At 38.7% G+C, this 27,738-nt stretch overlaps 4 protein-coding genes and 3 gene segments (V, D, J or C); 3 read left to right on the forward strand and 4 right to left on the reverse strand.

The window, feature by feature from the left end:
- Window positions 1–27,738, reverse strand: part of LOC122970078 — a 916,362-nt gene that overhangs the window by 885,490 nt on the left and 3,134 nt on the right.
- LOC122970080 overlaps window positions 1–27,738 on the reverse strand; it is an 891,879-nt gene that overhangs the window by 845,419 nt on the left and 18,722 nt on the right.
- LOC122970079 overlaps window positions 1–27,738 on the reverse strand; it is an 808,187-nt gene that overhangs the window by 775,194 nt on the left and 5,255 nt on the right.
- LOC122970064 (gastrula zinc finger protein XlCGF57.1-like) lies at window positions 1,509–9,684 on the forward strand. 2 transcript variants are annotated; one of them, XR_006399131.1, is made up of 3 exons: window positions 1,509–1,927; window positions 3,249–4,219; window positions 9,102–9,684. XR_006399131.1 is itself a non-coding variant. In XM_044336172.1 (2 exons), the coding sequence occupies exons 1-2, from the start codon at window positions 1,900–1,902 to the stop codon at window positions 4,163–4,165; spliced, it is 945 nt and encodes a 314-aa protein (XP_044192107.1). In that variant the 5' UTR covers window positions 1,510–1,899; the 3' UTR covers window positions 4,166–4,522. The 2 variants fall into 2 exon arrangements, 1 of the variants encoding a protein (XP_044192107.1); XM_044336172.1 differs by lacking the exon at window positions 9,102–9,684 and having other exon boundaries at window positions 1,510–1,927; window positions 3,249–4,522.
- On the reverse strand, window positions 4,512–27,289 carry LOC122970053 (zinc finger protein 233-like). Its single transcript, XM_044336155.1, has 4 exons — window positions 26,955–27,289; window positions 23,246–24,891; window positions 14,956–14,961; window positions 4,512–4,522 (listed from the first exon to the last, which is right to left on the reverse strand). The coding sequence occupies exons 1-2, from the start codon at window positions 27,118–27,120 to the stop codon at window positions 23,951–23,953; spliced, it is 1,107 nt and encodes a 368-aa protein (XP_044192090.1). The 5' UTR covers window positions 27,121–27,289; the 3' UTR covers window positions 4,512–4,522; window positions 14,956–14,961; window positions 23,246–23,950.
- LOC122970038 (zinc finger protein OZF-like) lies at window positions 6,404–22,272 on the forward strand. 3 transcript variants are annotated; one of them, XM_044336134.1, is made up of 3 exons: window positions 6,411–6,928; window positions 20,050–20,622; window positions 21,997–22,272. In XM_044336134.1, the coding sequence occupies exons 1-3, from the start codon at window positions 6,736–6,738 to the stop codon at window positions 22,068–22,070; spliced, it is 840 nt and encodes a 279-aa protein (XP_044192069.1). In that variant the 5' UTR covers window positions 6,411–6,735; the 3' UTR covers window positions 22,071–22,272. The 3 variants fall into 3 exon arrangements, with proteins under 3 accessions (XP_044192067.1, XP_044192069.1, XP_044192068.1); XM_044336132.1 differs by lacking the exon at window positions 21,997–22,272 and having other exon boundaries at window positions 6,404–6,928; window positions 20,050–21,667; XM_044336133.1 differs by lacking the exons at window positions 20,050–20,622; window positions 21,997–22,272 and adding an exon at window positions 8,126–9,684 and having other exon boundaries at window positions 6,413–6,928.
- Window positions 11,356–15,237, forward strand: LOC122970057 (zinc finger protein 778-like). Of its 3 annotated transcripts, none has more exons than XM_044336163.1 (2): window positions 11,356–12,189; window positions 14,043–15,237. In XM_044336163.1, exons 1-2 carry the CDS (start codon window positions 12,036–12,038, stop codon window positions 14,957–14,959), a joined length of 1,071 nt encoding a protein of 356 aa, XP_044192098.1. In that variant the 5' UTR covers window positions 11,356–12,035; the 3' UTR covers window positions 14,960–15,237. The 3 variants fall into 3 exon arrangements, with proteins under 3 accessions (XP_044192098.1, XP_044192097.1, XP_044192099.1); XM_044336162.1 differs by having other exon boundaries at window positions 11,580–12,210; XM_044336164.1 differs by lacking the exon at window positions 11,356–12,189 and adding an exon at window positions 12,252–13,204.

Raw genomic sequence — 27,738 nt, forward strand, 5'->3', positions numbered from 1 at the left:
GCCTGTTACATGTCAATTAAGTTTTAAAAAAGAAGAACCCAACTGAAGCTTCCTCAGCTAGACTCCATCTTCTTCTTCTTCTTCGGTTTTACGGTTGGCGAAAAAGCAAAAATGGCGCCTTACCGCCACCAATTGGTAAGGAATGTGGGTAAATATGCTCATGATCAGGACAGGTTCATAATTTTTCCAGTGTGTCTTAAAACACTTTGGAGACAAAGAAGAAATCTGAAGGCTGAGTGACGTCTTCTGGGACAAGAGAGAGAGACAAGAAACAAGAAGAGAAGTGATATGAAACTAAACTGGGTCACAACATTGATGAGGTTGTGAGAGTTTAAAGGACAGGTTCACAGTTTCTTAAGTGTGCTTTCCACTGCCCCGAAGTGGCCAAAAAATTCACCTTTTGAGGTTTAGAGTCATCATTACAAGAAAATATTTCTGAATGTATTTTTTGGTGAATTCATTTTGCTTATATCACTGATCGCATTACCATAAAATAATGGTAGGACCTATATAGCTTGTAAGCTTATAAATATATTATTTTCTACAAGTTCAGCAGCTGTTGGCGGTTAAAACCAAATGTAGATCAAGAACTACTGAACTTAGACTTGTCGAACCTGAGCTGACATGGAAACTTGTGAGAAAGGTTTTTCATTGAGTCAGTCTTGCATCACGCACATGAGAAGGCACAGAGGAGAGAGACTATATAGTTGCTCAGTTTGTGGTAAACGTTTCTTTATGGACTGAAACTTAGTTAGTCACATGAAATGTTATTCAAACAATAAGCCACACAGTTGTCCAGTTTGTAAAGTAAGTTATAAATGGACAAAAAGCTCTTGTGATGCACATGAGAACTCACACAGGAGAGAAAACATATATTTGCAGTGACTGTGGAAAAGCCTTTTGTTTTTCTCTCTCAACCCAACCGGTCAGGGCAGATGGCCGCCCACCCAGAGCCGGGTTCTGCTCAAGGTTTCTTCCTGTCAAAGGGGCATTTTTCCTTGCAGCTGTTGCCAAGTGCTTGCTCATGGGGGAATGTTGGGTCTATGTTAAATAAAGAGCACGGTCTAGACCTGCTCTATGTGAAGAGTGCCCTGAGATAACTTCTGTTGTGATATAATTGACTTGATTATCAAAATAGTTGGCAATTAATTTAATAGCTGACAACTAATCAATTAATCAACAAATCAGTGTAGCTGTAAAGTGAATCTAGAAAATAACAAATTAAGCTTTTCCTTTGCAGTAGTATAATAAAAAATAGGATGTACATCCAATCCAAGGATGTAAATTTCACTAGGGAAAATTACCCCTCCTTCTGTTCGGGTCATACACAACATGAAGACTACAGACACTCAGGTCTGACAAAAAATTTTAAAAACTCATATTTGTTTAGCTAAATTTTTCTTTAAAAAGCTGGAACTTTTGACACACATGCCAGTAAAGCTTTTGGTCTTTTACTTTGAAGATTTCTTATGACCTTGTACCGGAAACCAGTAGTATAACCCGGAAGTTTACTGCCGTTGTTCCCGCTGGTGCCGGTAAATCTCAATCTGCCATCCTGCTGGGGTGAACCGTCGAAGTGTGTCCACTTTGTTTTCTTCATGTTTTGCTTCTGATTCAGTCCCCGATAGCCTACAAAGCTTAAAAAAAAATAAAAAATAAAAATAAAAAAGTAAATTTATTCAGATCAGTCGAAACACAGCAAACCGCGTGTTTCATTGAGTTTGTTTGAATAAAAAGTTGCTGTCTGTGTGTGAAAATGTCTAAAATGCAAATGCTGAGAGCGTCGGTGCTGAAGAGATATTTGTGCTGTTTGAAAGATCGATAGCAGAGTACGAGGAGGAACTTTCTCGATCAAAAGAGGAGAACGAGCGACAACGCAAACTACTGGACGTCTTTGTGATGCCGGAGGTTCGGCTGCACAGAGCAGGTTTGCAAAGTTTCAGCGTTTATTCTCACTGTCAGTTAAATAGCAGCTAAACCAGCCGCTGCAGTGTTCACATGATTCCAATTTACAGGTGTTTGGGTTAGTTGGCGACTTTCAGCCGACGGCAGCTGTTGAAAACACGAACAGATGTCCTCCTAAAAGCCTTAAATTATCTTAAATTGAAATTGAAACAGTATATGTTCGTCAGGTCCTTTTTGTTTTGCATTATGTAAATTAAATGGTGTCGCAAACAAGCATTCACATTCTCTTATTTTTCTGAAATCAATCTTTTCAAATGTTAGCTTGCTTGAGAGTAAACCATTTACTATATATAGTTTACAGTCTAACTCTTGTTGACTGTATATAAATATACATCTTAGGTTAAACAGGCGATAGGCTGGTCAAACCCGGTGAACACACAGTTTACACAATATTTAGCCACATACTGTACTTTTAGTATGTAACGTTACACAGTGACCAAGCAGGTTAACTAGTTGAATATGGGACACTTTCCGATTGAGGATAACGGTAAAAAAAAAAATAATAATCCCAAGACAGGCTATAGCTACCAGCTACTATGGTACCATTTGTTTCACACATTATAAGAAACGTTACAAGAGGTGAATCGTCTTGCTGAGCACAATGTTACTTACGTAAATGTTTAGCTAAGATAATAACCACAGATGATTATTGAAGTAGACTTGATAAGGCTTTTAGGAGGGTCTGCTCACTACGAGCGGCCACGACACATTTGGCTAGTTACCGAAACACTGGTAAACACACTGAAACATCTCAACGTTGATGTCTGCAACGTTGTTTCTCTCTAATTGTATGGAAAGCCGAACGGTCATTATTCGTCTCAACATAATTTATGAACATCAGCTACCGACATAAAACTATACTACAAGAAGTATAGAGAAGAAAGGGAGATAAACCATGACCTTTTCGGCTTTCCTTAATTTTGACTTTCCACAAACAGGTGTTCCACCAAACAATCTTTCACACTGATTACTGTGAGTTATAAGCCAACATGTTGTTTTAGTGAAGCTGATGTGCACCGTTTCCAGTGTCTGAAGCCTTGAGGTTAGTTAGAGCGTAAAATACATCGATCTCAAATTAAAAGTACTAAAAGGGAAAGTTCGGGTGAACATTGTTGTCATTTCTTTTCACTAATATGCAGTAACATATTCATGAATTACTCTCCCCAACAGCAGAGGAGTGGTTTAATGGGGAATTATGGGAAATGAAGGGTGGTTTCAGACAATAAAATGCCAGTGTTTCAGTGTTGATATGAAATCTTTTTTTGTGTGTGTGTTTCCTGCAGACGTCCAGCAGCTGTTGGAGAGTAAAGAAGAGGTTCCCCCTGAGCAGCAGGAGAGGAGCTCCAGTCTGGACCAGGAGGACCAAGAGCCCCCACACATTAACCCCACACATTTTATTAAAGAGGAACAGGAGGAACTCTTGACCAGTCAGGAGGGAGAGCAGCTTCAAGTGCTAGAGGAGGCTGATATCATCAAGTTCACATTCACTCCTGTCCCTGTGAAGAGTGAAGATGATGAAGAGAAACCTCAGTGCTCACAGATTCATCAAAATCAAATCGAGAAGAACAGAGAAGCAGAGCATTTGAATACAGATGCTGGTGGAGAGGACTGTGGAAGATCAGAAGCAGCCGAGAACTCAGATTCAGATAGACATTTACAACCAGTTAGTCATTACGATTCTTTCCAGCTTCATAAACATGTGGCTGAACAGAGCGATAATGAAAAAAGCAATGATTTGAAATGTAATACTGGTAAAAAATCATTTAGCTGCTCTGAGTGTGGAAAAAAATTTGTCCGCAAAGACAATATGAAGAGCCACATGAGATGTCACACTGAAGAGAAATCATTTGGTTGCTTGATTTGTGGGAAAAGATTCAGGAAGAATGCCAATTTGGCCAGACACGTGAAGATTCATGCAGCAGAAAAGCCTTATACTTGCTCAGTTTGTAACAGCGGTTTTATTCAGCGAGGGACATTGGGTCAACACATGAGAATTCACACTGGTGAGAAACCGTTTAGTTGTTCGATTTGTGGTAAAAGATTTACACAGAAAGGATCTGTGACAGAGCACATGACCATCCACACAGGCGAGAAACCGTTCAGTTGCAGTATTTGTGGCAAAGGATTGAACAGGCGGTCGCATATCAAAAGACACAAATGTGTTCATTTCACAGACACTTATGTTGTGAAACGTAAATGATCACATAGTGTGGTTGAGTTGATTTGAGTCCTCAAAACTCTCCAATGAATTCAGGCAGCAGCAGCACCATAAATCTCCTGTGATGATCAGAGCACAACAGACATGTCACTAACCTGGAGCTTCACATCAACAACCTGTATGACTCTGGTGCGTTGTTCTGCGCAGTATTTCCACTGTGCTTTACAAGCAGGAATGTTTTGGATATATGTTATTAATAAAGGCAAAAGCTGTGGTTTTAGAAACAAGTGATTGATATGTTATCAACTATGTTAAATATAAAATTTCTTATATTCCCAAAGATGTGCATACTGGGTTTGAGGACTCCACAGTTATCAAAAAAAGTAACAATAACAACAACTTTGGCATTTTTGGTTTGGAAAAGAGTAAAAAGTGCATAAACATAACTGCTTTGCGATAGAAAATTGGCTACAGGAATTTTTTAATATTTTGAGGATGGGACATTTGACTGGTATTTTAGTTGAAGCTAACAATCATTCAGTTCCGTTGGATCAGATTAAAACAACTACTCAACTTGCAGTTACATTTTTTTGTGCATTTCCAGTATTTTTCTTCTTTTCTTTTTCTATAACAAAAATTGCTGTCTGCCTGATCCAAGAGTGAATGTTTCACAGGGGGAAATTACCATTCCCTCTGAATGGGGGGGGTGGTTGGGATTATACATAACCTGAAGGCTGCAGACACTTCTCAAGTCTGACGAACCTCACAAGATAAATTAATTAGTTTATAAGGAACTACATGGTCTTGCACCAGACTACCACTCAGAAATGCTTTTAGTTTATGAACCAGGAAGATCTTCCAGTTCTTCTCTTTTAGCTGTTAGACCTCTTTTATTTATTATTTATTTATTGACGTTTTACTGTTTTATTACCAATAATGTTACCAATACTAAGCTCTGCAGGATGGGGGATCAAGTCTGCTTGTGGAACAGCCTTCCTAACCATTTGAGGGCAGCACAGACTCTAGTCTCTATTAAAAAGGCCTAAAAACCATTCCTTTATTCAGGAAGGTTTTTTCATCTTAACTCTTGTAATTTTCTTTATATTGTGTGCTGTATATTTTTAACATTGTAGCACTTTGAGATTCACTGCCAATGACGTGCATTACAAATTAAATGTATTATGATTTATTTTCTGTAACATTTCATCATTTTATTCTTATTTTTATTGCTTTTATTGTATTATCTTTTATCATTTAAATCTTTTTGCTCATATTTTTTCAGCTAAATCTAAAAAATCTGGAACTTTTGACTCAAATACAGTAACGCTTTAGGTCTTTTACTTTGAAGTTTCTACGGCCGTGTACCGGAAACGAGCAGTATGACCCGGAAGCTTTCTGCCGTTATTCCCGCTGGTGATGTAAATATTCTGCCAGGATGAACCGTTATAGTCTCTGTGTCTGGACAAATCTGTTGGAGTGGACTTTGTGAAGTTCACTTTGTTTTCTTCATGACCGTCACACCCCTTTATTAGATATCAGTTATTGATCGGACTGATTTAATACATCACAACATCACGGCAGTTTCATACCGCAGTGGAGACAGAATACAGATTAAACTCAAGTGTATCCCTCCCAAATGTATATGTTTTTGTTTTCTAATTCATTATCTAGTTAAACGTGTTAATTGTCAGTCTGATCAACAAAAGAACCATAAACAAATTTCCTAATTTATTAGAAAGATTTTTCTTTTCATGATCTGTTATTTCCCCCATTGATTTTTATTATGGATAAAATTAAAGTCAGGGATAGTTTTTCTGTCAGCAAGAAACACATTTTAAACACATTTATATTTTACATAATTTGTCGTCATTTCCATTCAGCGACATGTAAGGCTGAAAATCCCCGACCGTCAGGTGATATGAGGTACATAATTTCAATTTTCCCTGAAACATTTAGCGAAAAAATAATTTCCATTGTTCAAATTACATCCTGATTATATTCTGGGTTATTAAATAATGAAATTACAATCAGATTATCAATAAATACGGGCTCAAATAATTAATAAATGATATGAACTCACTCTGCCAGGAGAAATGGTTCCTGTGCCTCTGAGCAGGACTGAGTATAAATACAGAATGCAGGTTTTTATTCATGTGCAGGTGTTTGCTAAAGCTGTTAAAGCCGCCTGACAGCTGATCCAGCTGTGATCAGCTGCCGCCGTCATCAGAAATACGTCGCTTCGCGTGACGCTTCAGAGGAGAGGATGTCTCATTTCTCTAAAAAGATTTCTCGTTTCCTCTCTCGCAAGTTTCTCTTCACGCCTCCGCGGTGGGAGGGGCTGCAATGAAAAGACACAAGTGAGAGAAACGGATACGATTGCTTTGGGATGTACCCCACAGTCTGCCGTCCTGCCCGTCAGAGTGTCTGTCTGGACAAACCTGTCTGAGTGGACTTAATGAGGTTTACTTTGTTTTCTTCATGTTTTGCCTCTGATTCAGTCCCCGATAGCCTACAAAGCTAAAGAAGTTAGCTTACTCAGATCAATCGAAACACAGCAAGCCGCGTGTTTCACGGAGTTTGTTTGAATAAACAGTCGCTGTCTTTGTGTGACAATGTCTAAAGTCCAAATGCTGAGAGCGTCGGTGACGCAGCGACTAACTGCGGCTGCTGAAGAGATATTTGTGCTGTTTGAAAGATCGATAGCAGAGTACGAGGAGGAACTTTCTCGATCAAAAGAGGAGAACGAGCGACAACGCAAACTACTGGACGCTGTCTTCAACCCTCAACTTCAGCTACACAGAGCAGGTTTGTTCATTAAACATTTCTATACATATTTACATCAGTTTGAGGTCATACTTCAATCAAAAAATACAGCAGCAGCAGTGGAAGAAGTACTCAGATCCTTTATTTCAGTAAAAGTACCAATGCAGTAATGTAAAAATACTCCATCACAAGTAAGTCTGTACTACTGCAGTAAAAGTACATAAGTATTTTGAGCTTGATGTAGTTAAAGTATTGCAGTAAAAGTACATAAGTATTATCAGCTTGATGTCGTTAAAGTAATACAGTAAAAGAAGTGGTTTGGTCCCTCTGACTGATATATTATCATCATTAGATTATTAATATTGAAGCATCAGTGTGTAAGCAGGATGTTACTGTTGTAGCTGCTGGAGTGTGACAGAAGATTAATCAGCAACTATTTTGACAATTGAATAATTGTTGTACTCACTTTTTAAGCAATTAAAAAAATAAGTAGGTTTCAGCTTCTCAAATGTGCTGGAATGGAAACACTGAAACACAAACACACTAATTAATGAAATATATGGATGTGAATTCCTTTTGAGATTTCAGTGGTAGATTTGTTTTTAAGAGCCTGTTTTTTGGATGAGTCAGAGAGTCAACTATCTCAATTTAAAAAATAACTTAAAAAGGTTGTAGTATTGAAAAAGACAACGGGATGCCAGAAAATTTATTTTCTGTTTACTGCAGAGTGGAGGGACCCATGTTACCAAACACTCAATATCAGTGATGGCTGTCGGCATGTAGAGCTGTTTAAAGGGCCAGTGTGTAGGATTTAGTGGCATCTAGCGGTGAGGTTGCAGATTGCAACCAGCTGAATACCCTTCCCCCTCCCCTGCAAACATGTAGGAGAAACTACAGTGGCCGTGAAACTTGCGAAAAATGCAAAAGGCCCTTCTAGAGCCAGTGTTTGGTTTGTCCATTCAGGGCTACTGTAGAAACATGGTGGTGCAACATGGCGGGCTCCGTGGAAACTGCCTATGTAGATGTAAAGGGCCCATTCTAAGGTAACGAAAACACAATGATTTTCACAAATATGCAATAACATATTCATGAATTACTCTGCCCTACAGCAGAGGAATGGTTTAACTTAATCCATGGGTAATTATAGGGAACGAGGGGGTATCCCGACCACAATGCCAGTGTTTCAGTGTTAATGTGAAATCAGATTTTTATTTAAACCTGTGTTTGTGTTTCCTGCAGATATCCAGCAGCTGTTGGAGAGTAAAGAAGAGATTCCCCCTGAGCAGCAGGAGAGGAACTCTAGTCAGGACCAGGAGAACCCAGAGCCCCCACACATTAAAGAGGAACAGGAGGAACTCTGGACCAGTCAGGAGGGAGAGCAGCTTCAAGGGCTGGAGGAGGCTGATATCACCAAGTTCACATTCACTCCTGTCCCTGTGAAGAGTGAAGATGATGAAAAGAAACCTCAGTCCTCACTGCTTCATCAAAGACAAACTGAACAGATGGAAACAAAAGCTGATGGAGAGGACTGTGGAGGATCAGAACCAGCCAGGAACTCACATCCAGATGGACATTTACAACCAGTTATTGAGTACGAAACATGTTTGGAGACCAGGGACCGGGGACCAGGGGTTAGCAATTATGAAACTTCACACATTTCTAAACAGGTAGCTGAGCAGAGCAATGATTGCACAGGAAACAGAGGATCTTCTAATATCCCCTCATCATTTAGCTGGTCTTTGTATGGTAAAAAATTTGGCCAGAAAGGAACTCTGCAGAGGCACATGAGATGTCACACTGGAGAAGAACCATTTGGTTGCTCGATTTGTGGGAAAAGATTCAGATATAATTCAAATTTGCTCATACATTTTAGGATTCATACAGCAGAAAAGCCTTTCACCTGCTCAGTTTGTAACAGCAGTTTTAGTCAGCGAGGGACATTGATTCAACACATGAGAATTCACACTGGCGAGAGACCATTTAGTTGTTCGATTTGTGGTAAAAGATTTACACAGAAAGGATCTGTAACAGAGCACATGACCGTCCACACAGGCAAGAAACCATTCAGCTGCTGTATTTGTGGCAAAGGATTTAACAGGCGGTCGCATATCAAAAACCACAAGTGTGTTCATGTCACAGAAGCTTAGGTTAACATAGATGATCTCATGGTGTGGCCAAGTTGATTTGAGTCCTCAAAACTCTCCAATGAATTCAGGCAGCAGCAGCACCATAAATCTCCTGTGATGTTCAGAGCACAACAGACATGTCACTAACCTGGAGCGTCCCATTAACAACCTGTAAGGCTTTGGTGCTTTGTTCTGCCCTGCATTTCCACTGTGCCCTAAAAACCAGAAAATTTTCTATATACTTAGAGCAGCAGGGCAGGAATTATACCACGGCTAGTGCCCTGGATGCCCCGGAGTGTGGCTGTAATGCCCCTTCTAAAATTAACTACCCACATGGCCAGTTTGGCATGTTTTGAACAGACCCTTAAAACAAAGTTGCAGATTTCCCCATTTAAAACTACATGTGACGCAGCAAACAAACAGACTCAACATTTCCCAGAGTCTCCATCATCACGCTGGACATCAACAGTAGCGCAAGATTTCTCCCACTCCAGCAAATATATGTGTAATGTTAATGTAAACATTAACAGCAAACCCGCTAGCTAACGTTAGCTAATAGTTAACATTATGTGATAAGCAGCGCAGGCAGCTGAACACTGTACAGTGTAAGTATTGATACATGTTGTGTTTTAAACTTTACCAGTCACACATTCTCCTGCCAGGCTCTTGGAAGTGGTCAAAATTATCAATGTGTTCAATGTCTAACATGTAAAAAAAGTGTTTTAAGTCATTTTTGTGACTCCTATTATCTCAGACTCAACGGTTGCACGGGTGTTGGAACTTGTTCAGATGAATTTTGATCACCCGTAGCCCATTTATAGACGTTATTTTAGTTATTAAAATATAAAAATAAGAATAAAATGAATTGTTCACATTTTTAAAAAAATCAATCAGACAGCATTTTGTGGAAAAGTCAAACTTTCAGTGTACAGTTGTAATAAACTTGATACTGTTTTTCAATACACTTTTTCAATACTGTATAAACTTAGTAGTTACATTCACAACTTTCTAAACTGTGAGGATTTGTTGCTTTTCCCTGTTTTTATATCACTGTAAATTTAAATTCTCTCCTCTTTCATCTGTTGGTCAAATAAAACAAGACATTTGAAGATGTCAACTTGAGCTCTGGGAACTTTTTTCTTTAATTTCTGACATTGACTTGACGAGGAATTTTATTTATAGGCTATTTTAATTTTTGCAAGTAAAAATAATCAGAAAATGTTTTATTGATGACATAAACATTTTTGATCCATTTTTTTTAAATAATTGTGACAGATGTACTAGAGCGGGAAATGTAAAAGTTGAAAAATAAACTTGTCTGTGCTCTTGCTAACTACTGTTTACTGTTGAACTAAACACCAACACATTGGCAAAGATATATTGGTCTGTCCAATATATCTGTCTAACTCTAGTATAGACTAAACTAAATCACAAACTGGCCGATTATATAAATAATACTTTATTTGAATCTGCAGTTGCACAGTTGACAATACACTGGTGATTTCTGGAAACATCATACTTGCCAAATCTAATGAATGTAGGCCTGTTTATGGGTCAAGCGTCCATTAGAAGCTTTTAAAAATCTTTCTTTGACCAAATCGAGAACCACCAGCTGATTATAAAAATTCTGCATGATACAGGTCTATATCCAAGAGTATGAACTGTGATCTGAGTAAATTTTTAAAAAAAAATCCCACTCAGGGCAGTAATACACCCAGTAGTGTAAAAACTCCCAAAACCATAGAAGAGGAAGCTTTTCAATGAGAGGAAGAGAGGAAGGGACGGTGGTTTTACAGCATTCAAAGAAAAGTTGGAGAAATGAGATGTACAGGAAGAAAAAGGAGACAATAATATCAAGGTTTTGATTTGGTCATACAGGACTAAATAATACTCTCTACAAAATAGGGAAACGTGACAGGGGAAGGTATGACTTTTGTGGATGAGAAGAAACAATAGATCATCAATAATGTTAAGGAAATGAATTTGATTGAGATAATAAAATCTATAAAGATAATCATTTAAGAAAAAAAAATGTAATGTTTTTGATGGCAAAAATATATAATTGTCCAGATACATGTAGTTTTATAAAATAATGAATCAAAAAAGTCACAGATGAATAGAGCTTAAATGTCAGGACCAACTCGATAGACAACAACACACTATGATCTCAACACAAGTAAAAATGTCAACCTGCAGTGGCATTAGATGGAAAGTCAGGGAATCAGCAAGGTTTTTTTTTTAACTTTTAAACTTTATTAACAACAATAGCATATGCAATACATACAAAACACTAGGACATACAAAAGACAACATCAGCAATTTATGTCCCAGGGGTTCAGGCAAATAGTTCAAATCATAGCACCAACTTCAGACAAAGATGTTTCAATATCAGTTCAATACCAGTCCTGTGAGGTGCTTTGCTTTAGAGTTTTCTGAATATCTTATGGAGTTCACAGATTCATTGAGATCATTTATAAAGACTGGAAAGAGTGGTTTAGAACCACTGAACTTGCATTTGTGGATGTGATATTTAGCAAGTAAAAATAAGAAATTTATTATAAAAAATATTTTCCTTCTTACAATCAAACACACCAAAGAAAACATCCTTAAAACATAAAGAAAAATCCGCAATGAAATGTGTTTGGATGAACTCTAGGATGTCTGACCAGATTTCTCTGTATGAGAACAATTTCAAAACAAATGTGAAACATTTTCATCTGAGTTTTTACAAAATAAGCAGGAAGACTCAATTTCTCGTTTATATCTGGATTCATCAAGGTTGGTGTGTAGAATTTAAGAAACAGGGTAAAATGACATGATGTTACACACTTTTGTACAGTAGATGGCGGTATGCACGTTAAAGTTGTTTCCGCCAGTAAAGCGAGAGAAGAAGAAGAAGAAGAAGTAGGAAGTGATTGTTCAGGCGTTGCAGCGAGTAAAAACATCTACTGAAACAAAATATACATTTTATTAAAAACGCGTCGTTTTTTCTTTTCCTCCGCTGTGACTGAACTCCGGGGGAAATGTCCAGCCTTCAGGGTCTGAAGGTTTTCGTCCAGCAGCGGCTAACTGCGGCTGTGGAGGAGATATTTGGACATTTTGAGAAAACAATAACCGAATATGAAGAGGAGATGAACCGCCGACACCGCAGGCTGCTGGACGAGGTTTCCAAACAGGGTACTGTGCTGAGAGCAGCAGGTTGGAGTTTTATCTTTATACAGCTAGGAAATAATTACAGGGTCGGTGATAGATTTGTGTCTCGTGTGTTGGTCAGTCGGGTCACAGACGGGTAACGTAAACCGGCGGCTTCTCTAAGAGATAATTAATGATTAAAACCGCTGAAAGTCGTTTAAATGCACGTAGCGCGGCTCTAAAGAGTCTTTTAACCACCTTGATGAGAAAATTATGCAGCTAACAATTATTTTCATTAACAATAAATCTGTTGATTATTTTTTCAATTAATCGATTAGTTGTTTGGTCTATAAAATGTCAGAAAATGGTGAATAATGTTGTTCATTGTTTCCTGAAGCCCAAGATGGCGTCCTCAAATGCTGTTTTGTCCACAACTCAAATATATTCAGTTTACTGTCATAGAGGACTAAAGAAACCAGAAAATATTGACATCTGTGGTAGAGATGTTCTGATACTTGAACTTGTGTATCGGCCAATACCAAGTACTGATCCTATACCATTACGTTAAAAAAACTAACAGCTCTATACAACTAAGTATGTATGAATGTGATATGATTGCTATCGTTAGCGTTATGCATCTTCAAATGCTTTATAAGATTCTGGGCCGTAAAGTATACCCCCGCAGCCCCCGCCTGTAAAACATCTACCTAACTAACTAAACTAACTTTTTTTTTTTTTTTTTGCCGTAACGTAGGGGTCAGGTCATGATATTGTCTGTATTTTGAACATAATAACTTTACCGGTCGATAGTTTTCTTTGTTTGATACGTCAGGGATTTTTGGTCCAATTAATACATTAGGCGGGAAATTCAAATCAATACAGCTCAGTGACAGCATCGGCACCGCTGAGACACTTAGAAAATGAAAATATCAAAGCGGTGCCCAAAAACGGCTCAACAAAGAAAAACCTGCGGAATTTTCTGCCAAATTTACGAAAATCACGACTATATTTGAAACGGTAAATCCTGTCAGACGTGAAGAAGGATGCAGTATGTTAACAGGTGGGTTCCTGCATAGTTGACAGTGTTTAGCTTAGCAGCTTAGCTTAGCAGCCTTATTGTGTGAAGTTAGTTAGCCTGTATGTTATGCTGAGTTTTTTTCAGAATAATATAATGTTATAAGGCTTTCATAAACGGCTATAGCCCACATACAGAGAAAAATATAGCTACTGCCACACAAGTGTCAGGATAGGATGAGGATAGGCTATTTCAAGGCCCAGCACGGTTACATTGCGGCGCTGATAAGATTGCTGGTGTTGAAATTGGCAACACTAGTGTCAGTCCTCGAGACTAAAGCCTTGCACACTGTACACGTTGCCTCTTTACTGTCAGGACTTTCCAGTGTAAAATATTGGCCAAATTGCTGATATTTTGCTAACAGCTAACGTTATACTGTTTATTGGAGATCAGTTCTTCTTCGCCGCTCTAAAACAGTAGTTGCCAGTGGTTGCACAGCGCAGCTTGCTCTGTAGGCTGCTGTTTTGAAGCAGTGAAGAAGAATTGATTTCTGGGAAAACTGCTGTTTTATCCGGGTTTATTAATAAATTACATGATATCAGATCAGTGCACAGACTGGCATACTCGCCGATACACAATCCAGCATTTAAGGCTGTATCGGAGGCATTTCTGATTTTGATATCAAGATTGGAACAACTCTGATCTGGGGAGCTGGAATCAGAGAATTTTGACATTTTCTTTCTTAAAAATGACTCCAAACAATTTAGCCTATCAATTATCAAAACAGTTGCCGATTAATCGACTAATCATTGCAGCTCTAGTATCAAGCTTATAAACTTTTAATACATATTTTTCTATAATGAGCGTTAATTGTTTCCTGCAGATGTCCAGCAGCTGTTGGAGAATAAAGAAGTTCCCTCTGAGCAGCAGGAGAGGAGCTCCGGTCTGGACCAGGAGGACCCAGAGCCCCCACACATTAAAGAGGAACAGGAGGAACTCTGGACCAGTCAGGAGGGAGAGCAGCTTCAGGGGCTGGAGGAGGCTGATATCATCAGGTTCACATACATTCCCGTCCCACGTGAAGATGATGAAGAGAAACCTCAGTCCTTGCAGCTTCAGAGCACCGGAGAGCCTCCAGCCAGCAGCTCAACTGAACAGATGAAGACAGAAGCTGATGAAGACGACTGTGAGGGACCAGAACCAGTCAGCAGCTTCGATCCAGATAGTTATTTACAACCACTCAGTGAAGACGAAACGTGGACGGAGACCAGAGACCCTCTGTCAGGTTTAAAGGCTCTGAATAATAATATTGTTAATGACAATATCGTTCATAAACTCCTTGAAAGCGAGGACGAGCGAACTGATGGTACAAAATCATTTACCTGCCCTCAGTGTGATAAAAGTTTTGACCGCAGGGAAACCCTGAACAGACACATGAGGTGTCACACGGGCGAAAAGCCGTACAGTTGTCTAGTTTGTAAGAGACTTTTTAGATGGAGAGCAGACTTTGTGGCACACTTGAGAACCCACACAGGGGAGAAACCTTTCATGTGCAGCGACTGCGGGAAATGCTTCATCAAACACGGAACTCTCACGCGACACATGAGAACCCATACCGGCGAGAGACCGCACGTGTGCACAGTCTGCGGTAACGGTTTTCATCGCAAAGAAGATCTGACCAAACACACGAGGACCCACACCGGGGAGAAACCCTTCAGCTGCAGAGTTTGTAACAGACAGTTCTCTCGCTTGTTTCGTGTTAAAAACCACAAGTGTGTCGTTGAGAGCAGCGATACATGAAGCTGCTGAGAGAGTTGGATGTTTTAGCTTCCCGTGTTCGATATCTTACCACCTACCTCAGTGTTTGAAATTAGAAAAACTAGTCGTAGTTACAATTTGCTTAGAATCATTCAAGTCAGTTTTTATTTATATAACCCAGTATCACAAAGCAGCAGTACAACATCCTCTATCCTTTGATCCCTCTGTTCAAATCAGGCATTATCTATTAATCTTCATTTTTTTTCTTAAATAGTTGTTTACTCCTGAAAATGGTGAAAAATGTCAATAGATGTTTCCCAAAGCCCAAGATGACGCCCTCAAATGTCTTGTTTGGTCCAGACCAACAGTCCACAACCCAAACGTGTTCATAGAGGACTAAAGAAACCAGGAAATAATCACACTTGAGAAGCTGTAATCAGAGGATTTGTGCATTATTATTTCTTAAAAATGACTCAAAATGATTAATTGGTTATCAAAATAGCTGGCGGTAATTTTACTGTTGATGGACGAATTGATAAATCGTTGCAGCTCAAGATTCAAACTGTCAGAAAAAAAACCTTTAGTGGAAAAAAATTGGAAGAAGCGTCAGGAAGAGTAACGGAGAAGAAATCCCTTACAGATCTACAGGATGAGAAAACTATAGAAGGATTGATAATATATGAAGAAACTGATCAGGAGCTGCCAAAAGACAGATAAGACCTGAGCCCAGCGACCACCATCACCGTGGAGACAGTCGAAACTATAAACATAAGATCCTGATTAAACTTTACAAGACTTACATGTATTTCAAAGTGTTGAAAAAGCCCCTTTTTTATCATTAATCTGCATTGAATTTGTCATATTTGTTTTTCAGCCTGTGATCACATGACATCTGTACTGTATAACTGTCCTGATAAACCAGACATACAAAAAATATGTGCAATTAATAAAGTCTGAAGATTTTTGGAAAAGGACTTTGTATGTGTTGCTTTTCTCTACAGACAGCAGAACATTCTGGAAATGCATATCTGGTATTAAATATAGCCGATCTGTTGGCGTCTTGATGTTAATATAACTTCACTTATTCAAAATAAAAATAATAAAGAAACCTTCGAACCTTTGAGGGCTGCAACTAACCATTATTTTTTTATTTTCAGTTAATTATCTTGCCTTTTAAATGAACTTGTGGTCACGTCTTCAAATACCTTGTTTTATTTGATCAACAGTCGAAAAACTAAAAGATATTCAGTTCATGTGTGACACAGAAAAGCTTCAAGTCGTCACATTCGAGCAAAACTGCAACCAGAAGATTTTTTGCATTTTTGCATTGAAAAAAAGCATGAAATTACTAAAGCTATTATTTGATTATCAAAATAGTTGCCTCCTAGTCTTGAGTCGTTTCTAAACAAATAAACCAAACTTAATGATGAAGGAACATGTCACTCAGTGCAGCGGCGTGGCTCACTGATGTGTTTTTTTTATAGTTTCTGGACAACAACAGAGGAATAAGATATATCAGGCTTTGATACACACACAATACTTGTTAATAGATCAGTTCGTTGTTGGTTTGGATCCAAACATAAAGAAAAATATGGAAAATCGCCAGACTTATCCTTTTATCTGTCTGCATTAATATCAGTAAAGTCAGACAGGAATCACCGCTAGAGGGCAGCAACTTAAAATGATCCTACAGTCTAAAGCGATCAGCCGTCGATGCGGAAGTCAGTCGCTCTGTTTTTTTCCTCTATGGCTGATAGTTGTGCCGTTATCACGGATGTATAACATGATAATAATGATGATAATAAAAATATAAGAGAACCAAAGTGCACAGAAAAGTTGTACACTATTCCCCGTGGTGTCGGCTCATGAGCGGGTCAACCACTTTCTGCCGTAAGTGGAATGAAGGAGAAGAAACGGCTGAAGTCCCGCCGCGGTTCACCGAGCGGCTGCTGCGGAGATGATCGGTGTGTTGTAGGCAGTGTGACGGAGTGACGGAGCGGGCAGAGCGGGCAGAGCAGCGGGTCTGCTGCCGGAGGATGAAACCACGATGAAGCCTGAAGACGAGCAGCACGGAGCGGGTCAGTCCAGACAGAACCACTGATATTTAGTTATTACTTACTCATTTATTCACTGACTGACTGACTGACAGGGGTTATTAGTGTCAGTGGTTTGAAGAGGCAGACTTCAGGAAGTACTTGTTGGCAGCACTTTTTACTCCCTCCAGGATTTCACTGAGGTTTTTGTGATTATTGCGGCCAAAAATGTTTGATTTTGCTGCAGCTTTTCACAAAAATTGCGATACAATTTGCGATGTTTTATGTGCTCTCATTGTGGTAAAATTGTGGGAAAATTTGCAAGCAAAGTGATAAATAATGCGATTTTTAAAAAAGTACTTCCAATAAAGAGTCATATGTAATCGTTTCCTTGATTAAAAAGCTTCCTGCAAAGAAACAACTATATCTCAGGACTAACTATTAATGTATTTTCTGAACATGAGAATCATGGGCTCAAAGTTATGTAAAAAAGAAAATACTGTTCTTGAGTTCTTTTATTAAATAAACTTTCACCTCAATATTGGCACCAAATATGTTGTTTATTGATTGCAGAAAGTTTTCTTATGCTTCCTGATAGAAAAGTGACTGTCTACTGAAGTTTCCTCGTGTTGTTGACCACAATGTTACAAGGAATACGAAACAGTTTCCCTCCACTGTTCACTTATGTTGGCAGGTGAGATCTGTCCATCTTCACCTGAATGTACCTGAATCTTTGCTGAATGCGCTGCGATGATGAAAAAGACCAAATTGAGACAACTGGTCCAAATCACAAGTGTCTGTTGAATTGGACATTTCATGCGGAAAAGTTGCGGAGATTTCTTGAATTTGCATTAATTATTGCGATCGCAAAATTGCAATTTCCTGGAAGGACTGACGATAGAAAGACTCCAGACAAAGAGTCAGGGAAAGGATTTTATTCTGTAAGTCACAATGATTCATATTTCCATTCTGTAAAGGTGTTGTGGTCTGAAAATAATATAAAATGAACAATATACATATATCAGGAATCACTGAAGTGTTGTAATAAGCTCACTGACAGCTTGATAACTGAATCGGCAAAAATGCATCTCCAAATAACACCAGCGAAAATAACACAGTTTCAAATAAAAGTCTTCCATACTGTGAATTAACTAGTACTGATAATATTCACTGAAACAGTCCGTCTGTTCAGATAAACATTAGCAGAAGCACAAGATGAAACATGAGCAGCAAGGCTGAAGCATCTGACCACTATAGCAGTCACTGATTGGCTCTGGCTTAATTACCAATTAAGAGTGGCTGCAGCACATGTTTTAATCATAGACTGTATAAAGATATGGACGTACTTACCATGACGTCACCAGTTGGTTTCTGAAGTGTGGTTTTGAAGCTCAAAGTGAGCCGCTCCGGCCGTCGCCATCTTGGCAGTGCGTGACGCCGCCTAACTCCCAGCCAATCAAAAATGGGCAAAGAGGCGAAACAAGCCACCTAGCGGCTGGCGGACCTGTCACTCAAAGCAGCCATGTCCTTCATTATGCAGAACTTTACGATTTAATAAAATCTAAACGGGTGAGTTATAAAAAAAATCCCCCCGTACAGTTGTCATGAAAGGAGAAATTAGCTACAGAGACCAAAACCGTTGTTTGTACCAGGCTGTAAACATGTTTATTTCTGCTGTAAAGTTGGGCATTTTAACATGGAGGTCTATGGGGATTGACTCGCTTTTGGAGCCTCAAGTGGCCATTCAAGGAACTGCAGTTTTTGGCACTTCCGCATTGGCTTCATTTTTCAGCCCCAGAGGTTGCTGCTTGGTTTTCATACAGACAGCAAACATGGTTAGAGAGAGAGAGGCGATATGTGTGAGTGTGGGGCTCAAAAGTGTTATTCATTCATTAAAAGTGACATTTCCAGACAATATTCAGGTCTTAATTGGTGAATTCTGTTTGTTTAACTTTAAAAAAAAAACACACTTATATGATGCCTTATCAGTATCACATCCTCACCGGTCTAGAAAATATTGAAATTTGTTTAACTTTATGTTTGTTTCACATTTATGTTTAACTTTTCTGTTGGGTTATACTTACGGTTCTTATCAGTTAACTTCATACAAAATTGAGTTAACAGAAGAAACCTTAATGAAATCAATATCTGCTGTCAGCCGATTCGCCTTAAAAGGACTCCTTGTTCTTCTTGTAGCTGAAGAGAGTTCTTTATGACTCTGACTGGATGATGGTTTTGCATTATGTAGAAGAATCTAAACATCAAAACTGCCTAAAACCTTTGTACAATACTGTAATTGTTTTTACAGAATTAGTTTGAATTAGTTACTTTACCTGCTTGTGTTTAATTGTTTGATTTAGGCCTACAACCAACAATTATTTTAATCATTCATTAATCTGCCAATTATTTTCTCAATTAACTGATCATAAAATGTCAGAAAACTGTAAAAAATTCTCAGCAAAATTTTGTAAAGCTCCAAGCTGACGTCATCAAATATCTTGTTAAGTCCAGTCAACTGTCTTCAATCAATTTACTAGAATGTTAACGGAAGGAAAAGCAGCAAATTCTCACATTAATGAGCCGGGACCATCAAATGTTGGCAACTTTTGCTTGAAAACTGACATAAGAGAATTAATTGTTTATCAAAATAGTTGCAGATTAACGTTCTGTCGATTGATTAATCTATTAATCGACCACTCTTTGATTGTACGGTGGATACTGAACCATGACCAGAATGCACACATTTTATTGATTTCATTTTCACATTACAGAAGATCACGTTAACATGAGTCTGACAGTAAAACACTTTACATGGAGGCTGTTGATGGTGTGGTGTGCTGGATCTAAGTGTAATTGGACATTTTACCATTTTAACTAGTGTGTATTGATGAAAATGCATCAGAAATAATAGTGCCATGTTTCACCATGATAAATGTGTATTTACTGTCATTCAGCGGCTTTAATACTATAACCATTTTAACTTATTTTTGAATTTAGATACTTGACTCTCTGACTCATTAAAAAACAGACTCTTAGTAACAAATTTACAACTGAAATATCAGAAGAAATTCACAATGTGTGTGTTTGTGTTTCCTGCAGGCGTCCAGCAGCTGTTGGAGAGTAAAGAAGAGGTTCCACCTGAGCAGCAGGAGTTGAGCTCCAGTCTGGACCAGGAGGACCCAGAGCCCCCACACATTAAAGAGGAACAGGAGGAACTCTGGACCAGTCAGGAGGGAGAGCAGCTTCAAGGGCCGGAGGACGCTGATATCACCAAGATCCCATCTACTCCTGTCCCTGTGAAGAGTGAAGATGATGAAGAGAAACCTCAGTCCTCACAGCTTCATCAAAGACAAACTGAGGAGATGGAAAGAGAAGCTGATGGAGAGGACTGTGGAGGATCAGAACCAGCCGGGAACTCACATCCAGATAGACATTTACAACCAGACACCATGAAGACTTCACACTCTTCTGAATCTGAGACTGAGGACAGTGATGGTGATACTTGGAAAGACACCCGTGAACCTCAATCAGATTTAAACATCCTGAACAACAGTGGAGTTATTTTGAATGATATGGGGTGTAATATTGAAACTAAATCATACAGCTGCTCTGAATGTGGTAAAATATTTGGCCAGAAAGGGACTCTGCAGAGACACATGAGATGTCACACAGGTGAGAAACCATTTAGCTGCACAATTTGTGGCAAAAACTTCACACAGAGCGGACCTTTGGTGTACCACCTGAGAGTTCACACAGGAGAGAAACCATTCAGCTGCTCAGTTTGTGGCACAAGTTTCAGTCAGAAGGGGACACTGGAACAGCACATGAGAATCCATACTGGGGAGAAACCATTCACTTGCTCAATTTGTGGTAAAAAGTTGACTCGGTACCAGCATTTAATCGGTCACATGCGTTGTCACTCGGGAGAAAAGCCATTCAGCTGTTCGGTTTGTAATAAACAATTCAGATGGAGCGGAGACGTCGCGTCTCACATGAGAATCCACACAGGGGAGAAACCTCACTGCTGCTCAGTGTGCGGGAGACGATTCAGGCAGCGTTCGTCGTTGTTCACACACTCAAAGAGTCACACCGAAGAGAAACCGCTCAGCTGCTCAGTTTGTAACAGAAGATTTCATCTCAAAACAACATTAGTGAATCACATGCGAACGCACACCGGGGAGAAACCTTACAACTGTAAGGTCTGCGGTAAAGGTTTTAGTCAAATCGGAGCCTTGAACAGACACATGAGAATCCACACCGGAGAGAAACCTTTCAGTTGTGATGCTTGTGGGAAAAGATTTAGACAGCAGACACACGTCAGAAGTCACAAGTGTGTTGTTGAGAGCAGCAGCAGGTAGGGTTGGTTCCAGTAGCTGGTTCCATTCCAAAATACACATATTCGCTTAATATCTCAACAACTACGGGATGGATTGCCATGAAATTTTGTACAAGTATTAATTTTCCACATGGGATGACTCTTACTGACTTTGATGATCCCCTGACTTTTCATCTAGTGCCACCAGCAGCTTGACATTTTTGGCTTTTAGTGAAATGCACTTTATTAGGAACACCTGTGTTTAGCGTTATATTGAAAAGTATATTTTGTCCACCCAATTAACAGACATGAGGGGAGCAAAATATTAGGAACACTTCAATATAATGAACTCCGGTACACCACCACCACCACCACCACCTGCTACAACGTTGATAATAAAAAAAAAGTAGAATTCTCACCTTTCTGACAATGTCAACAAAAACATATGAATGTATAAGCTTTGTAAAAGTAAAATTTATGGCAGAGTTGTTGTATTGGATTGCCTTAGATCGCACAGGTGTTCCTCATTAAATTGGTTTACCATGAAATTGCAATGTTTCACCTCTGCAATGATATTTTTGGTGTCTTTTAAGTTTGCGCAAGACACAATAAATAACATAACTGAGTATGTTTATTATCAGGTCTGTCATGTACTGACCGCTCAGATATTAACCAGGTAAAGCATGTTAAACAGCCTTAGTATAAACTGTACTTTGACTTTTGACTTGCAGGTCTCAACACCTGTTCAGGAGGTTCTGCCTTTTTAAAATACATCCCAGCAAGTTCTCCCACATGCAGCATTTGACTCTCGATGAGCAGAACGTTCTCTGTTTAAATGAACAGTTCTTAATATACTGACAGATACCACCTGTGGGGTTCCTCAGGGTGCAGTTATAAGCCTCATCTTTTTCTGTCTTTTATGTAATGTCTGTATTTCCCCGCCTGTTCTTCCTCTCTTGTAACAGATGGATTATTGTTTTTCATATTTTAATAAAATAAAACCTGTATTTGCATGTGTGTTTTTTTTTTAAATGCTGGTATTATAATTCTATAGATCAGCTCCACTGAACTGTCATGTGTTAATCTACTGTCCTCCAGTGTTAGATAACAACAACTACAGTCTGAGTTTAAGTATTCTTTACTTTAGGAATGAAGAGACTGAATAGCCTTAAAATAACTTTAATTCATAATAGTTGTGTGTACCAGGAGTGTGTGTTAGATTCAGTGCAGAATATTGCATTTGTTCTGCTGCCTGCTGGGAAAAAAACAGCGCTGACAGAGCAGCCGATAGTGAACTCATGCAGAAGGTTGTTGGTTTGACTCCATGCTGAGTGCTGGTTGTGTTGCCATGTGTGACAAAGACACAAACATGGTAAGAAATGTCAACAGAAAATGAGACAAATCAATTTTCCAACTCAAATAACCTTTATTTAAAAACAGGTTTTCAGCAGTCAGCCATAAACTAGTGAAGTATTGTGTTAGATGATGTAGCTGAATGAAACGATACTGACAGAAAGAATCGAGCTGATTTTACTCTACATACGGCAGGTTCAACATCGCCTTGTGTACCCATATTACAAAAATGTGTCCACATATTAGTAATTCACCTCAATTACTTCATTTCTTTCTTCTACTTAGTAATTTGTAAGCACAAAGAATATAAACAATCTATTATCCCATAAAATCAGTGTATGGCAGCAGTTCCCAACCTTTTTTTTGTCTTGAAGATTAGAGAAAAGTCTGAAAATAAAGATTTTTGTGTTGCAAAGGAAGCCAAAGAGATTTTAACAGTCAAAACTCAAAGTACATCTATACATTTCATCAAAGTATCAGCACTTTTCAGAGTTTTTCATTTTCTACAAACAAAACCAGATGCTATCATATGAATCATATGAAAGACACTATAATCACATAATGCATCCATCACATTATGCTTTTACATTGTCCATAACCTCATGACACTGTCTTGAGGTTATGGACCATCAAAACTGTATGACAGAGTGTACGGGGACAGAAACAAATGGAATAAATGTCGTAATTGAATGCTATCAAACAAAAGAATCAGTCATTCTCGAGAAAGATTGTTGATATTTGAACTAAACACCCAACCGGTTAACACCCTTCCCTTCGTGCTCCTTCAGAAGCTCCGCCCCCCCCAAATTCATGGACGTGCATTGCCATGGCAACGACGAAAAGAAGCGGGAAAAAAAAAATTGTCTCATGTGAGCACAAGAGTCCGTCCACACTCTCCTCTGTTTGTTGATAATGAGACAAACTTTAAAGCACTTTACGGACACAAATTAAGTGATTCTAAAACACAAATAACTAATTAGACAAACTATTAATTTGACAGTATGAGTCATCAATTCCTGTGGACAATTTTTCCAATTTGAAGATATAGTTTACTATATTTGTGTGCATAAATTATCAAAGATTTTACCCCTGATTCAAGCTTTATAGTTTACAGACATGGCTCCACTCATTTGTAAGATTTGTCTTTTCTGTCAATCTTTTACCACAAAGTTGCCAAATTCACATCAACAAGCTGCTCCTCTCAACAACACATTTATAATAATAATATCAGTATTTATAAATCAACTGTATGCAGTGTTTTTAAATGTACTAAAACAGGTTCCTCTCCTGTGTCGACTCTCAGGTGTCTTTTTCTTTAGATGGAAACGTTTGCTACAGACTGCTGCTGCTCTCAGCGACACACTTATGATTCTTGACTCGCGACCGTCTGGTGAAGCGTTTCTCACAAACGCCGCAGCTGAACGGTTTCTCCCCCGTGTGGACCGTCATGTGGCCTTTCAAAATCCTCTTTTGCGTGAATCTTTTAGCGCAGACGGAGCAGCTGAACGGTTTCTCCCCCGTGTGGACCGTCATGTGGCATTTCAGATTTCTCTTTTGCGTGAATTTTTTTGCGCAGACGGAGCAGCTGAACGGTTTCTCCCCGGTATGGATTCTCATGTGTTGCTCTAATGTCACCGCCTGACTAAAATTTCCATTACAGACCGAGCAGGTGAACGGTTTCTCTCTCCTGTGAACTTTTCTCACGTGTCTCCGCAGAGTCCCCTTCTGGCTGAGTCTTTTACCACACTCTGAGCAGCTGTAAGATTTTATACCAGTATTACACCTCATATCGTTTATAGGTGCTATGCTATTGTTGAGAGTGTTTAAATCTGGTTGAAGTTCTCTGATCTCCACCCAACAGTAAGTCCTGTCTTCAGTCTCGGGTTCAGGAAAGTGAGAGGTCTTCACATGTCTATCCGGTTGTAAATGTCTTTCAGGACATATGTTGCTGGCTGGTTCCTCTCCGTCAGCTTCTGTTTTCATTTCCTCAGTTTGTCTTTGATGAAGCTGTGAGGACGGAGATTTCTCTGCATCATCATCATCATCTTCACTCGTCACAGGGACAGGAGTGAAGGTGAACTTGGTGATATCAGCTTCCTCCAGCCCTTGAAGCTGCTCTCCTTCCTGACTGGTCCAGAGTTCCTCCTGTTCCTCTTTAATGTGTGGGGGATCTTCTGGGTCCTGCTGGTCCAGACCGGAGCTCCACTCCTGCTGCTGCTCAGGGGGAACCTCTTCTTTACTCTCCAACAGCTGCTGGATGTCTGCAGGAAACACTGAAATACAGACAAACAAACATATTCATTTGTTTGTTAACTCAACACTGATACCATGTTTCATTATAGAGCTCAGTGATGTGCAGAGGGACATTTTATTCACCAAAGAAAATAAACTCAGAGGAATGTTTTTGTAATAAAAACCTACACAGATCTTCATATTTGCCAATATGTCAAATGATCTCATAATGATGAGAAAGCTAAATTGGAGATTAGCTTTATAATAATCTTTCTTTAATCATAAAATTAGTCCAGGTTCTTGGCCGAGCGCCCCCTAATTCTCTATTAACAGTAAGAAAACACGACTCGATGAAACTTCTGAACCACTCATCTATTTTTCACTCATCAATCAGTCAGTCATCAATAAACGGGTGATGAATCCTTAAATAAACTTTCAGAGAGCAGAGAGAGTATATTCTTTAGGTTTATGGAGAAAAAACATTCACAATGACACTATATTATGGTCCTGTGTTAGTTAAAACAACAGGACATGACAGTCATATAGGTTCCAATTAATGTTATTGATTGTGAAGAATGCAACAACATTTCTGAATGGTGATTTTTTACATTTTTGAATAAATGCAGGTCACATTTAACCCAGAACACCCTCTGTAGTTTGTACAAAAATTAGTCTCAGCTGCACAAAATTTTTTTAAAAAGTTGAAATATTTCAATATATTTGTATATTCTGGGTCACTTTAGGAAAAGTCATCAAATTTAAGGCTAAAATAAAGATGTTCAGCCGTGGTGGAAAGTAACTAAGTACTCAGGTTGATGCTATTTTATACTTCCACTCCACTACATCTCAGAGGGAAATATTGTACTTTCTACTTCATCACATTCATTTGACAGCTGTAGTTACTTTTCAGGTTACATGAAATGATATATAATAAGTGTATGAATAGAAAAAAATCCTCCTTGTTACAGATGTTTAAGTTGTTCACAGTTCTACCAAATAAATAAATTGTTCGAAGCCCAAAGAGGAAAAACTTTCCAATATTTCACAAAAGAGCAACGTTCAGAGAAAAGTCTGAAAATTAATCAAACTTTGTGTGGCAGAACTTATATCCGTCTGATTTAATATATCTGTCACAGCGGCCGATTTTCTGCAAAACGAGCACTTTTACTTTTAATACTTCACGTAAATTTAGCTTGTAATTTTACTTTTACTTAAGTATGATCTTAACTGCAGGTATTTAACCCGTAACGGAGTAATTTTACTAAAGCCTGACCCATTTTTCTGTCAGCTGATTTTATCGGCTGATATCGGCCTATCACGGATGTATCAGTATCGCAGTCCGATATGCGCCAATATGAAACCTTTTTTTGTTTTTTACAGAGCGTAATGCAGAAAAAAGATGCTTGGGGTAAGTTATAAATGGTGTCATTACATAGTGCTCCGACTCCATTGGTGGTGCAGAGTCAAGCGGTGTCTTCACTCAGAATATTAGCCGATACTCCCTAATATCGGTATCAGCGCCAAAACTCCAGTAGTGGTTGGGCACTAAATTTTACATTGTGGTAATATTACTTTACTTAAGTAAAGCACCTGAGAACTTCTTCCACCGCTGGTGTTCAGAGAGTTTTTACTGCTGTCAAATATATAAATGGGTCAAATTTGACCTTAACGGTGTTTAAGTGTTTAAGTAAAAGTACAGAAATATTGGCAGCGAAATGTACAAAAAGGATCAAAATTAAAAGTACTCAGTATGTGAAATGCTCCTATCAGAGTGTTATATTTATCTTCTATATTAATGTAATATTAATGAATACAGATTAATTATCGTGTCCATGTAAGCAGCACTGTGATGTTGTCAAGGTAAAGCTAATTCCAACAACTTTAACACTGCATATGTTATGATCACTTTATGTATAAAACATTGATCTGAACAGTATCCAGTTACTACAGTTATTAGGCTAATTAATTAATGTAGTGCAGTAAATAATATCTCCCTCTGAAATGCGGTGCAGTAGAAGGATTAATTATTACCGCTGGTTATAATTGAGTCAGTGCAACATTAGCAGAGAGATAAACATGTTTCGGTCGTAGTAAAACAACAGACCTGCTGTAATTCCAGGTCTGGAAACCTCGTCCAGCAGCCTGCGGTGTCGGCGGTCCATCTCCTCTTCATACTCGGTTATTGTCCTCTCAACATGTCCAAATATCTCCTCCACAGCCGCAGTTAACCGCTGCTGGACGAAAACCTTCAGACCCTGAAAGCTGCACATTTCCCCCCGGAGTTCAGTCACAGCGGAGGAAAAGAGAAAACTAACTAATTAACGACGATCTCTCCCTGGTTGATCTTCTTCTTCATTTATTTCTTCTTCTTCTGCGTCTTCTTTCTTCTTCGAGTTTTAATGGCGGTTGGCAAACCAGCTTATAGGCGCATTACCACCACCTACCGGACTGGGATGTGGAAAAGTACAATGGCAGAAAAAAAGCAACTTAATTAATGTGAATGCTGAAAGCTACATACTTTGAGCGACAGAAACCATTCAAATATCAAAATGTTCAGCTCTTTATCTTAATCCAGTGATTTTATATATTTTTTAATATTAAAATTTATGATGGAAAGTCTATGGGAGGAATGTTTGAAAGCTAATATCTCAAAAACTAAAAGTATTAAACTGCTCATGTTTTATATACACGTGTCCCATCTGGAAAGGCTTAACATATGAAAACATGGTATCAATAGCGCCACCATGTGGTCAGTAATTAACTGTTTTGCGTTTTGGCTAATGACTCATGAACGATAAGACCTATCAAAAAAATATTTGGTCAGGATATTCCTTGGATGATGCTGAGTAGATTGATATAGGCCACGCCCATTTGCGCCTATATAATTT

Source organism: Thunnus albacares, chromosome 19 (genome assembly GCF_914725855.1).
Source record: "Thunnus albacares chromosome 19, fThuAlb1.1, whole genome shotgun sequence".
NCBI classification, from domain to species: Eukaryota; Metazoa; Chordata; class Actinopteri; order Scombriformes; family Scombridae; genus Thunnus; species Thunnus albacares.